The 13,927-nt window shown below is 36.9% G+C and overlaps 1 protein-coding gene across 1 annotated transcript in view; it reads left to right on the forward strand.

Annotated features, from left to right (window-relative positions):
• The window catches only part of CALCR (calcitonin receptor), a 241,238-nt gene that overhangs the window by 148,772 nt on the left and 78,539 nt on the right, over positions 1 to 13,927 (forward strand). The window contains exons 5-6 of the mRNA XM_024212905.3: positions 6,925 to 7,037; positions 12,600 to 12,691. Coding sequence (XP_024068673.1) covers positions 6,925 to 7,037; positions 12,600 to 12,691 — 205 coding nt within the window. The remainder of the gene's footprint in view (positions 1 to 6,924; positions 7,038 to 12,599; positions 12,692 to 13,927) is intronic.

A 13,927-nucleotide genomic window follows, 5' to 3' on the forward strand; every position in this document is an offset into this window, starting at 1 on the left:
ACTGGCTCTGTAGTGTGGACGGGTGAAGGGTTAATTCGGATTAACGCAGCTAAATCCGAATTAAAGTCGTAGTGTAGACCAGGCCTTAAATCTTGCAACTGCTAAGGGAGGGAACTGGAGGGGACAAAAGCACAGGTTGAACTGTAGTGATAAATTGTGTTAGGGTTTGAATGGCAAGTAATTACTTTCAACAAGGATTTGTTAATGGTCAATACAATGCAGCTAGATTTTCAGATTTTTGTTGAGGAAAAAAGAAGTCTTCCTAGTGAATAACAGTTTTATTGGGGAAAAAACAGCAACATAGTCAAATTTCCCTTTCTTTAAGGCTCCAATCCTGCAAACCACTTAAGCATATGCTTCCCTTTAAGCACATGTGGAATCCCATTGACTTCAAAAAGCATGTTCTTTAGTGCTTTGCTGTATTGGGGCTCCAGGAAGGTTTGCAATGTATCATATAATAAATCACTGTTAACTAAGTTACCTCAGCTTCCTTAATTTTCTTCTTGGCTAACATCCATGTGTAGCTTTGAATACCAGGACAAACAATCCAAGAATAAAATATGCTGTACTTTTTGGACTTTGCTACCTTCTGCATTCATAATTTGAAAAATGAAATAGGGTCTGGTGATAATACATAGTCTGACTGTATGCATTTTGGTCATCTGCTTCTGTGTACATCATATATACGAGCTACTCAAATCCAACCTCACAGTGACACTCAACTAGGCTTGGCAGGATTAGATTTTTATCGGCAAATGTCGATAAATGTCAATTTCACCATACACACACAAAATGACAAAAAAATATTTCCATCAATATTAACAGAAATGTTCAGATTGGTAAAGTAAGAAAAATGCTGTTTGAGAACTTCTTAGAGTTTGATTTAAGGCTGAAATTTTGACATGTTATTTTGACAGTTTGTGTTTTAACATTTATAAAGCTTTAATTTTTTGAATCTCATCATCCACGGTCATTAGATTATTATTGTCTGACCCCCCGTAATTTCCTGTAACTGTGAAAATTTAAATCAAGAACAATACAAAAAATGCTTAAACATATAATTTTGCACAACTGTGGAAAATGTATATAGATAATTTTTAAGCATTTTTTAATTTTTAACATTGATATTTTCTGTTGAAACTATAAAAAAAAAAATAAAAAAAAAATTGTGCCAAGCCTACACTTGATGTTGACAGCTAAAGGAAACAGTGTAAAAAACAAATAAGATGGGACTGTACTCTGGAGAGAATGGCCTAGGAACGCACAAAGAGAGCACCAATGTACCTCAGCATTCAGTTGATTATTTTTCTGCCACAGTGTCAGCTGGTGTAAATTGGTGTAGTTCGATTTGTTTCTGTTTATGCCAGTTTACAGCAGCTGAGAATGTGCTTCATAGATTTTAAATCCAGAAGGGACAATTATGATCATTTAGTCTGACCAATCACCTACAGATTTCTCTATCTCCTTTCCCGTGACCCTACTCATTTCCTTTGCTCTTTACTGGACATATTTTTAAAAAAAACATCCAAACCTCTACAAACTGTTTCAATTCTGCGCTGCTCAGTACAAAATTACTTCTTATCATTGCAATCTCTTTCTCACATGGAACATTTTGTGCAAAATTATAATCCTTGAATACTGCATGCAGTTCTGGTCGCCCCATCTCAAAAAAGATATATTAGAATTGGGAAAAGTGCAGAGAAGGGAAAAAAAAATGATTAGGGGTATGGAATAGCTTCCATACAAGGAGAGAATAAAAAGACTGGGACTGTTCAGTTTAAAGAAAAGAGACGACTAAGGGGGGATATGATAGAGGTCTATAAAAGCAGAAAGTGAATAAGGGCATGTTATTTACCCCTTTAGGTAATGCAAGAATCAGGGGTCACCCAATGAAATTAATAGGCAGCAGGTTTAAAACAAACATAAGGAAGTACTTCTTCACACAATGCACAGTCAACCTGTGGGACATGTTGCCATGGATGTTGTGAAGGCCAAGTATAACGGGGTCCATAAAAAGAATTAGATGAGTTCATGGAGGATAGGTCCATTAATAGCCATTAGCCAAGATAGCCAGGGGTGCAACCCCATGCTCTGCATGTCCCTAAACCTCTGACTGCCATTAGCTGGGATTGGATGACAAGAGATTGATCACTGGATAATTGCCCTGTTCTCTTCATTCCCTCTGAAGCATCTGGCACTGGCCGCTGTTGGAAGACAGCATACTAGGTTAGGTAGACCATTGGTATGACTCAGTGTGGCCATTCTTATGTTCTTACAAAGCAGTCTGTCAGGAAAACATCTAGAGACAAATTGATCGCAGTTTCAACTCCATTAACTATATTTTTATGTGCACATTTTATAATCATTGGGTCAAATTAGTCGTTTGTGTAATCCTTTTCGAATCAGTGGAGTCAAAACAGGTATGAATGTGGTGTATTATGTAGATTTGTACTATTGGTAACAGAAGTGCTAATAAGGTAAAAGGCCAAATATATCATTAGCATAATGACACTGATGTCAATGGGCTTACACTAGGAAGGAATTTGGCCCAATTTTATCACATAAGTAATATAGGAAGCTGCCCGTGCAAAGTACATTATGACATCTATCATTTATAACATGTTGCAAAATTAGTTTTGTGTCTTTGAAAAAGTCTTTTTTCTTGACAAGCAGAATATTTTCTCCCCACTCATCTGTAGCAAGACTGCTTCTTTATCCTTTATTAGCTTGTCTGAATTGTACAAAATAGTACACGAGTTGTGTATTCATAAAGTTCATCAACTTAATGTGGCTTGGATATCTACAGGCTGTTTCCCTGTTAAAAAATAATACGTTAAAAAAACAAAACCTGCCCTAGCGCTTAGGGAGTCTGTCTGGTTGAAGCAGGCAAGCATCTCCCAGAAACAAGTTTGCTTGCTTGTCTTTACAAGCCTGTTTGGACACAAGGTACCAGTTGATCATGCATTTTGGTGGTTTTGTTTCTGTCTTTGATTTCATTTAATAAATCAGTCATTTTTAAATACCAAGATGGGCTCTTGGAGTAAAGTTTAAAAGAGTGCAGTAATATATCACATTTACCCGTAAGCAGTTAACTTATTAGAGAACTGCATCCTCTTACATCAGGCCTCAATTTGGCTTAATGAGTAAAGTTTAAATGCCCTATCTATGTTACCAAAGTCCAAATATGGAAGTACAGCCTCCGTTTATATACATTTTGAGGTGACATCATTCTGTTCATGGTTAAATTTAAAAAAAAAAATCTATTGTTCCAGCTTAATTCTCTGTACGCTCGCCCTCAACTCCTTCTGGGTCTTTTCTTTTCCTCCTCTCTCTTCATCTGGATTGACAGTTAGATTTTTGAATTAATTCTTTATTCCCCTAAGGTACATAATATGATTATATTATATATATTTTGGCTCAGCTTCTCATGGACTTTTCTGATATCTTTTTTTTATTATGATGACGACATTGGAGTTGAAGCTTTATATGGGCTTCTGTGTGATATAAACATTTATCTGTTAGTTGAAATATTTTCTCTACAAATAATTTATTGGTGCTCTGTAGGGATATCAGATATTCCTCCATCTGCGGGGTGTACACAGTTAGTGATACAAAGCATGTATCACTTCTATCCAGAGAATGACAAAACAATCCAACTACTAGTATTTGCTGACATAAAAGAAAATGTTTAGTAGCAATAATCAAAAAATTTAAAAGCTCACAGATGTTTGTTATCAGTGGAGTTGATCTAATAGTGAAAAAGCTGATCACTGAATAAAACTATCAAGTTTGTTTCACGGGGACTCATGAGGCAATATATTTGTGACATGCAAATGACTTCGGGCTAACTCGTGAAAATGCTTATGAATCCTAAAAGCTTCACTAATTTTAGCATGAATGATTTTTCATACAAAACTGTTTCTGGCATTAATTGTTTATTGCTCCTTGTTTACTTGTTTAAAATGTTTCAGTGCTCCAATCCCAGAATATGAACGATGAATAGTCCAAGTGAACAGTTCACAATCAAAACATCATATTTGCAATAATTCATATCATTTGACTGCTCCAAAGGCCACTTTTGTTTACCCCCCCCCCCGGTTGATATGCAGATATAAATCTTGTCCTTCCATCAAACATTATTTTATTATTTTCAAAGCTCTTTGTTACTAGCACTTCTGTTTATTCAAAAAAGAAAAGATTAAGTAGCCCGACCTCATAGCCCAATGCCTGCTTTACAACCGCTCCAGTCACATTGCCTTAAACTCACCCTCGGAACAACTCAACGCAAAGCCTGGGTTAAATGGCCATTACTTCATTTAAATCCAGAATAGTAGGTTTAAAACAGAAATCAAATGTTTTTACTGTGAGAGCCAATATAGTGGGCATTGGGAAAGATCACAATGCCCCAGGATGAGGCACCTGATTTATTATATAGGGTGGGAGGCATCTCATATAAAACTACTTCAAATGCTAATCTTTCCTAACATGATCCGACTACCACATCTCAGGTTTATCACAGACAGATGAGCTCCAAACAGCTAGCCTGTCACTAATTATTTATAACCTCCAACATCAGAGAGTGTTGCTAAAGAAAATTGTCCTTTGACTGATGACCTTTGCTCACTGCCTGGGAGTCAAACTTACTAAATGACTTATCGGGAAAAGAAACATACTGATCAACACACTAACATCACACACTGCACTTTCTGATGAGGGAGAGTAAATGAGAGAAATCAGAGGGCTGTAAGGGGATAGAGAAAAAAGCCACTAAACTAGGATCAATTATGTTTTTCTGGGCTAAATGAAAAGTACTAGACAAAAGATTTCCCTCTGACCCTCAGAGCACAACCCAGACATCAGAGTACAGAGATGGATGTTAGGAATGTTATGATCCATAGCATATCAGCAAAGCTTTATACATTGTGCAGTACCATAGAATAGTAAGTAAAACTCTGTACATTGTGTTCTATAGTATAGTAACTGTTAATCTCTATTTATGACTGCAAACTCATTCCAGCTTTAGATAATATCTGGCAATGAGTACAATGGGAAAGATGCTATGAATGCACTCTAAGATTATCTAAGTTAAATTGATGGAAGGCTGAGATAATGTGTACTTTTCCTCTCTCTATTGCCTGTGCACGTACTGATTTTAAACAGTAGGTCCCCAGAGCTGTTGATCTGAAACTCGCAGCTATTTCAAGAGTGTTCTTTTTTGAAGCATGTAAAATGTACTATTTCCAAGACTTCCAACTATTTCTATATAATGCATGTGTCTGGTCAGTGAAGGATAACATACTCTATATAAATCTTTGCCTTGTCAGTGCATTCACTTGTTTTTTTCATTAGTATGTGGGGGAGGATAAATCTTAAGAATTAAAATAAATGACACAATATCAGAATTCAAGAAGAAAATAAATGCACAGAGTGAACAAAGAATGTATACGTGCAAATTATATTAATCTGTTCTGTAAAACTATATTGATTGGAAATGTTGCCGATATGGCTATAGATCTAATACAACTACAAAGTTAGACTAGGTGAAAATTAAAATAACTTTCTAAAAACATGAACTTTAAAATGCCCCATTTTTCATAACATAAAAGAGTTTACCTCAGTCCCAGAAAACACCAGCCATTCAGCCCTATGGTCCAAATCTGCAGTCCTTGCTCAGTCAGGCTTTCCATTGAGTCCCAGGTGAGTGAGGATTGAATCAGGATGGCAGGATTTGGCCCAGATGTTGACATGTAATTGTTTGCATAGAGCAATTTTACAAAGCCGTGCTGGATAGGGGTGCTGGAACAATTGTTATAATGGGGATGCTGAAAGCCATTGAATCAAACTGTAAATCCTATATATAATGGAAACCACTTCAAGTCAGGGGGTGCAGTGGCACCCCCCCCCCCCATCCGTAGTTCCCGCACCTATGATGCTGGAGAATCAAGCTGGAGTGCTCAACACTCAGTAGTTGGGACTATGTACACATGTGGGCAGGATCCCTACACGCAGTAAATTAACTAAACAGAGACTGCTTGTCACCATTTCAAATGAAACTGAAGATATGGATTGTTTGCTATAGCGTCTGTCCATCCTAGGTTTTTATAAATCACCAGGATACCTACTTGCTGAAGTTTTCACCAGTGGTATGACCAATCCTGAAGTCTCATTGCAGGCAAAACTCCCATTGACTTCAGTGAGTTTGGGGCTTATATGGAGAGAGTACAGAATTCTCCCTCTCACGCGCGTACACACACACACACACACACACACACACACAAACACTGCCAGCACAGTGACTGCATAGCCACTACTGTAGCTCATGGGCTGCGATAGAAGACATTGTTTGCTTTGCTCCCACTCCCCATTGCTTGCTTTGCCCGTGTTTTTAGCCATATAGTTTATCAACCTACTAGTCCCACCTGTGACCCCACTGCACTGCCTTGGAGAGAGCAACTGCAAAGTATTGATCCATAAATTGCAAGGGATAAAGATTCCCATTTATGGCCTCTCCAGGGTCAGATGCCCCTCACTCCTGTATCTTGAAGCTCTGCTAGCAAGTTCAGTCCTTTTGTGTCTGTGTAATGATGTCAGGCTCTTCCCCTAAAGGTCAGGTTTTCAAAAACTACTTGCACCAACAAATTACATACAAGCACAGTTGGGCATGAAAACTGAGAATGTGTGAACATAGCAGGATGTGCAAAGACAAGGTATGTGTGTGTTTGTGAATGAGCATCCAGGTGTGCATGCATAGGTACTTTTTGCTGGCATTGTTCAATTAGCAGTGTTTGGCATTGCTCTCACACATGAACAATTTTCAGCTGCCTCTTCATATTGAGTTATTGCATAATTTATTGCATCTAAATTAAGCTGGGATTTTTGTAATGTTCATGCACTAAAATAGTAACACTTGCATTTTGTTGACAGAAAGGGCTTCAAAATACTGTGATGAAACAGGAAATTGGTTCCGACATCCAGAGAGCAATCGGACTTGGTCCAACTATACATTGTGTAACTCCTTCACCTCTGAGAAATTGAAGGTAGGCTCTGATTAACATTTCAATATTTTCTGAGACTGATATTGAGCTGGGCCAACAGCATATTATCTGTGATAAATTTATATGATCTAAAGTTTAGCCAGAATATCGCAGATTAGCTGTAGTCTTGACAATGTAAGAGATGATCCAATTACTTGTTTTTTTGTGTACTGCCACTAAGGTATATGTTCTTATCAAGTATTTTAAATTATATATTGGCATGTGAATTCTGTGGGGAAAGGAGGTTGCTTCAGAATAAAATCTTTTAAAGGGGAGCATCTTCTTAGATAATTATTATATTTCAGTGGACTATAGCAATCTTAGGCCCTTATCCTGGAAATCCTTGAATTTAATGTGGCTGTTCACATGAGTACATTCATTTGTGTCAGTCTTTGCTGAAAGAGCAAACCCCCTGCAAGCCATGAATCAATGTGTTACTGTTGCTCTCTCCAAGAGATCAGAGAGAAACAGTAAATTCTTTGTGCTTCTATGGTATATTGTGCCATGCTGGTTAGGACTTGTTTCTGAGAGGTGCTGAACACCCACAACTCCAATTAATTTCATTAGGAGTTGTGTGTGCTCCACAATAGTCAATAACTTATATTGTAGGACAGACTAGATGTAATTTTTCTGGAAACATTTAGACCTTTATCTTGTAAAGACTTGCACGTGAGTAGCTCCATTGAAGTCAGTGGGGCTAATCACAATATGTAATGGTAAGCACATGCATAAATCTGCAGGATGGGAGCACTATTTTGGAACATATAGCCACTATGAATTTGCCAAAAGAGATGGTAATCAAAATGGGTACAGAGTATGGGAAAAGTGAATATAGAAAATGGTAAAATGATAAATTCAGAAAAAAAATAATTGTGTTTTATTTGTATAAAACATTGAACCCAGAATGTTGTGGTCTCTAGCAAATCTATGGATTGAAATGAATTGTCAATATCCATCAGTACATCAATGAGTTTTGAAATGTTTTTTGCTACTCTGACACTTTTTCTTTACTTCATATATATTCATTTATGGTAGGTAAATATGTATTATATGGACCCACTTCAACGGCTCATTCTATCCTTCCCATCAATGTGATCATCTGGTGATTTTTTTCCTCATTAAAAAAGCAGTTGGAAAACTAAATTACACAAAGGATTTCTAGTATGGTATTAAAACCTTTTACCTATAGGGTACAGAACTAGTTCCAGTTTACTTAGGATGATAGGAACTAAACATTTTTACCATCTAAATGCAGTTTATTACCTATCTAAAATTAGTTGGTCATCTCACTCTATTTTACACTGGACAGATATCAACATTATAGCATCTACTGTCTCCATAACTGACATAGAGTTAGCCAGATATGGAAAATATCCTATGAAATAGTGACATAACTAAGCCAAGGAAAGGATTAGAGCCGATCAAACATAAAAACTTAGGAATGGCCATACTGGGTCAGACCAAAGGTCCATCTAGCCCAGTATCCTGTCTTTTGACAGTGGCCAATGCCAGGTGCCCAGGTGCCAGAGGGAATGAACAGAACAGGTAATCATCAAGTGATCCATCCCCTGTCGCTCATTCCCAGCTTCTGGCAAACAGAGGCTAGGGACACCATTCCTGCCCATCCTGGCTAATAGCCATTAATGGACCTATCCTCTATGAATTTATCTAGTTCTTTTTTGAACCCTGTTATAATCTTATTAGCCTTCAAATATTTACTGTATAAATTTCAAGTGTCCCCCTATTTAATAGTATTTTTAAAATTATTTACCCGTCCCTAGAGCTGGGCTAATAACTGGATGAAGAATTTGTGATCAATTAATATAACTAATTTTGTAATAATAATTTTAAATGACTATTATTTTTACTTATTTGCCCAATGCTAGTAAAGATGCAGTTTAATATTTCATTTGAAGTTACTGTGACAAGCAACTCCAGCTGTTGATGATACACCTCTACCTCGATATAACGCTGTCCTCGGGAGCCAAAAAATCTTACCGCGTTATAGGTAAAACTGCGTTATATTGAACTTGCTTTGATCCACCGGAGTGTGCAGCCCAGCCCCCCCGGAGCACTGCTTTATCGCGTTATATCCGAATTCGTGTTATATCGGGTCGCATTATATCCAGGTAGCGGTGTATTTCTCCTGGGCTAGATCTTAGCATGACTTAAAAAAAAAAAAAAAAAAAAAAACCTTTAAAAAAAAAAAATAATTGCCCTGTGTTCCAGCCCTTTGAAAAGAAGTTGATATAAAGACACTGCTTAGCCAGAAAGTCCTACAAACCTGCATACACTTAACTTTAAACATGTAACAATTCCACTGAAATCAATGGGCCTACTTATGTGAGTAAAGTTAAATATGTGCATAAATTGTTTGCAGGATTAGGATGTTAACCTTGAGGAGAGAATTAAGAATACTGAACCAAGGTGACACAGAAAGAGACAAGAACCAAAAAATGTGAGGAAAAGCTTTAAAAAAATATAAACTTAGAGGCGCTTATGAAAAGCAACACATTTCTGAAATCTGAGTGGCGCTCCAGAAAAATGTGATTACAGTAAATAATTTATGACTCCTTGGAATTCTAGAAGGAAAAGAGCCAGACCATCATTTGGTCTTGTTTTTTAAACAGCTACCTAAATGTCTGTGGTTATACTTAGTAACGGTCCATTCTACAGTGTATTGGACTGATCTGAGATGATTTTTTTACCATAAAGAACCATCGGTGTAAAATGTGTTAACCTATGTGTGACAGAGAGAGTAATAGTAACAACTATTATAGTAATAGTAGCAACTTGAGGTCCCAGAGGCATTGCATAAAAGGACCATGAAAACTTCATTTTTCTAGATATTGGCACAATGTCGAGAGGCAAAAATGTAGCTCTGTTGCCTATTAAGCATGCCTTCCAGAAGAAGAATTTTGAACATAATTCAGCCAAAGTGCAGATAAAATACAAAGGAAACTTTTGCATATGTTAGTTTCTTTCTGCATTTTCCATTTTATTTTTATGCGGCAGGATCCGATCTCTATAGTTATGCCAAGTTGGCCACTTACATGGATTAAAGGTATTCCTAAACCAAGAGTGTGCTTAATTTATAAACTTCTATCCAGTATATACTGATAATCTCATTAGTATTGGAGCAAGAGGTGTTATTTTCTAAGATTACCTTTAACAAAGTGTTCCTTCCAGTTAAGAAATGTTGAAAAAAGTGAACATCAAAAATATTTCATTTAGTAGCTTTCCATACTGAAGACAAAAACCTTATATATATAAATGGGAGATGAGATAGAACAAGGTGGAGTTTTTAGGAATACAGAGTTACTAGAACAGTTCAACATATGTCTTGATTTAATAGGAGATACCAAATATTCTATAGTTGTAGGATATAGCAGGTCATTAGTCTACACTGCAGAGGCTGTTACAGATACACCATATGATGTATTATTTGGCAGTCCAATGCATTCAGATTTGCCTTCATTTTATTTTTAGAAATCTGCATTGAACAAACTCACAGTATGCTTTTATGGTGTTATCACAAATGTTATTGCTGACTTTGAGGTAATATGTTTAAAAATGCCTTCATAGCCCTAAAATGAATGTTTGACAGTTTGAACAGGTTTCAGTCTTTCAGGATAAACAAACACAAACACACTTGGTACTTTCATTTGTATGTTAATACCCATAGTTCTTTTCCATTTTATAGCTGGTTTATAGTAGTCTTGGTGTACAAGAATGACAACAAATCAAAACGTTTAGGGATGGCTTCTTTGTGAACTAAGTTCTGGCTATAAAGATGTGCTAACTAGGACATGCATAAAAGCAACAACATAACTTCAGCAAACAGTCAAGGAACAACAAGGAACACACATGAAAAAATAGTATTCTAATCAGATAGTCAAGAAAGTTGCCCTATCCTCACTACATCCTACCCTCTTCTGTCTTGAGTTTCTATCATCACCAGAGCTGCTAGCCTAGCATTTGCACTCTCCACCCATATTGTGGCTGGCCACTGTGTAGGAACATAAAGAGGTGGAAGGCTCCTTGTACCCTCACCACTGTGTGTGCAGAAACAGTCAAACTCCGGGTTATAAATTCAAATGAGCTGATTCTTATTTACACTGTGGCCCACTATATAATACTCTGTTAGGTACCAATAATCTGGCCAATTATATTTACACCCACTTTATGCAAACTAAGATGTCCAGAACTGTGTAAAGTGACTGCAGTGTAAACAAACAAACAAACAAAAAAGACTCCCAGTCCTGCTCCCATTTAAGCCAGTGGCAGCCGGACTTGACACCATAACTGTAAAATGGCAAGAGCATTGAGTAGTTTAGAATAATACACCTGCACCATGAAGAACTAATTTTTTTGCTTTGTTTTTTTAAAAATGTAAGTGCAAATTTTGTGTTTATAACTCCCACAAATTCAGAATTACATGCAGCATGACTAAAGAAAGCTGGGTAATTAGAAGCTAGCTAAATGGTAACTGAAGATGAGTGATCTCAAAGTGTTGTTGAAACACCCCTTCTCCCTCAATTCTTCCCACATTGCCAGAATCACAGTGGAAAAGGGAGGGTGGCAGGGCAGTGATGAATAGGAAAACAATGCCTGAAATGCTGGTATGGTATTTAAGCATTTTGTGGAGGAGGACATTCCTTTAAAAAGAGTTCATTTAATTACTTAAGACGAAAAAAGAAAAAGGGAAACTTCTTGTGTGCAACAAAAGAAGTAGTAATGAAGCATCTCCAGAAAGAAAGGAAGCCTAGCAGACCCGCTAATAAATGATTTTTCAGAGTATGTTACTAAAATATCAATCCTTTCATTAAAGAAGGTAATAATGGAGCCTTCCCAACTTCCAGTTTCCAGAAATCATTCTATAGCTCAAGACACTCACGGGCTTGGCCAAGAACAAATATGACATTTGAATAATGCAGCATTCTATAACCAGTGCTGTTGCATGTGATTTTGTTTCAATAATAAATTGACGGCAAATGAAACATGAATAAGCCTATTTTATATTTTGGTGTTATCAACCAGGTGTCTGTTTCTCCTGCCGCTTATAATAGCTTTTGATTGGTGTAATTCCTATTGGCCAGGCAGTTTCACTGGCTTTACATCAGTCTGAGAGCAGAATTTGTCCCATGGACTTACTTCTTCATACTGGTGTGAGAGGAGACTCAGAATGGGAAGTTTAATTAACACAAATTGTTTTTCCAAAGTATTTTTTGAAGAATGTGCCACTTGTTTTGAGTGGCGTTTGCAATATGGATCTGATTTTTTGTTCTAATAAACCGAATTGTTTTCCCTTAAAGTTAATTGGAATTTTGCCAGTGCGTTTAAGGGGCAGAAGCAGACCCTGCATGTGAAAAAAACACTTAATCTCATTTTTTTACTTTTGGTAATGCCTTTTAATGTCTTGTCAATGTTTCAGTAGTATCTCAAATGAGTTTCTGAATAAAAAGAAATCAAAATTGTTTGGTTGGTTTTGCAAATTCTTGCTCACAATAAGAATTAAATTGCTCCTTGCAAGTTTTTCATGTTTTTGTTGTTTTTTTATTCCAGACGGCACTCATACTTTATTATATGGCTATAGTAGGCCATGCTTTGTCTATAACTTCACTATTGATTTCCCTGGGGATTTTCTTCTATTTCAAGTAAGTGTTTCTTTCAGCTTCTGCTTTTTTTTATTTCTTTGACATATTACCAAATGCTAGGAGTGTTTGTGGGCATATAGGGGGACTTGACAGTTATGATCACTTCTCCTTATTATTGTTCCTGATACTACAGGAAGAAATTTATTTGCCCAATTCTTGTGCCAAGTAATCTTAAAGTACCTGGTCACAGGAGGATCTCTCCAATGTACAGGGATCTTTCAGTAGTATACAGCCTGGATCGTACATCACTACCCTCTCTGTAGTTGGCATCCGGGGTGTGGCCAGTGGAAAGGTGGTGTGACTGGGGATTCATTAGGCCTCACTGATTCACCAGTTGCCTATTGACCCTTTGAATATGCTAGTAGCTATTATAATACCAAAGGATCCTACTGGGTTATAATTTGGGGTCCACCACTCTCTGGTCTCAGTTGTATAATACTCTTCATCAACTGCTGATCTGGGCCACAGACCAGAAACCCAGTGCACCTGAAACAAATTACATAGGGTGTAACCATCCTCTGAATTTCATTAGAGGTTATAAAGTGAGATTCTGTGGCAAGAGTTGAAAGGGTCTGGACCACTTGATGTTCATAAAAATATTTGCAGCATCTGTATAGCAGCTTAATTAGGACAATAAAATTGTATGCGTCAGAGTGTAAGTCTGGCAAATAGCTTTTTATGAAGTATCTCTGTCGAAGTAGCCGAGGGATCTCCCTGGGTTCAATATGCTTCAGATATATATTCACAATTTCCATTAACTTCAGTGGGAGTAGTATAGGGCTATTCGAGGACAGAATAGAGCCTGCTGTTTTCAGTAAAGAGAAATGGTAGTCATTAGGGCTGTCAAGTGATTAAAAAAATTAATTGCGATTAATCACACTCTTAACAAATAATAGAATACCATTTATTTAAATATTATTGGATGTTTTCTACATTTTCAAATATATTGCTTTCAATTACAACACAGAATACATAGTGTACAGTGCTCACTTTATTTTTTTTTTTATTTCAAGTATTTGCACTGTAAAAAAACAAAAGAAATAGTATTTTTCAATTAACCAAATACAAGTACTGTAGTGCAATCTCTTTATCATAGAATCGTAGAATATCAGGGTTGGAAGGGACCTCAGGAGGTCATCTAGTCCAACCCCCTGCTCAAAGCAGGACCAATCCCCAACTAAATCATCCCAGCCAGGGCTTTGTCAAGCCTGACCTTAAAAGCCTCTAAGAAAGGAG

The sequence above is a fragment of the Terrapene carolina genome, unplaced genomic scaffold (genome assembly GCF_002925995.2).
Source record: "Terrapene carolina triunguis isolate 2854851 unplaced genomic scaffold, T_m_triunguis-2.0 Scaffold84, whole genome shotgun sequence".
Lineage (NCBI taxonomy): Eukaryota > Metazoa > Chordata > Testudines > Emydidae > Terrapene > Terrapene triunguis.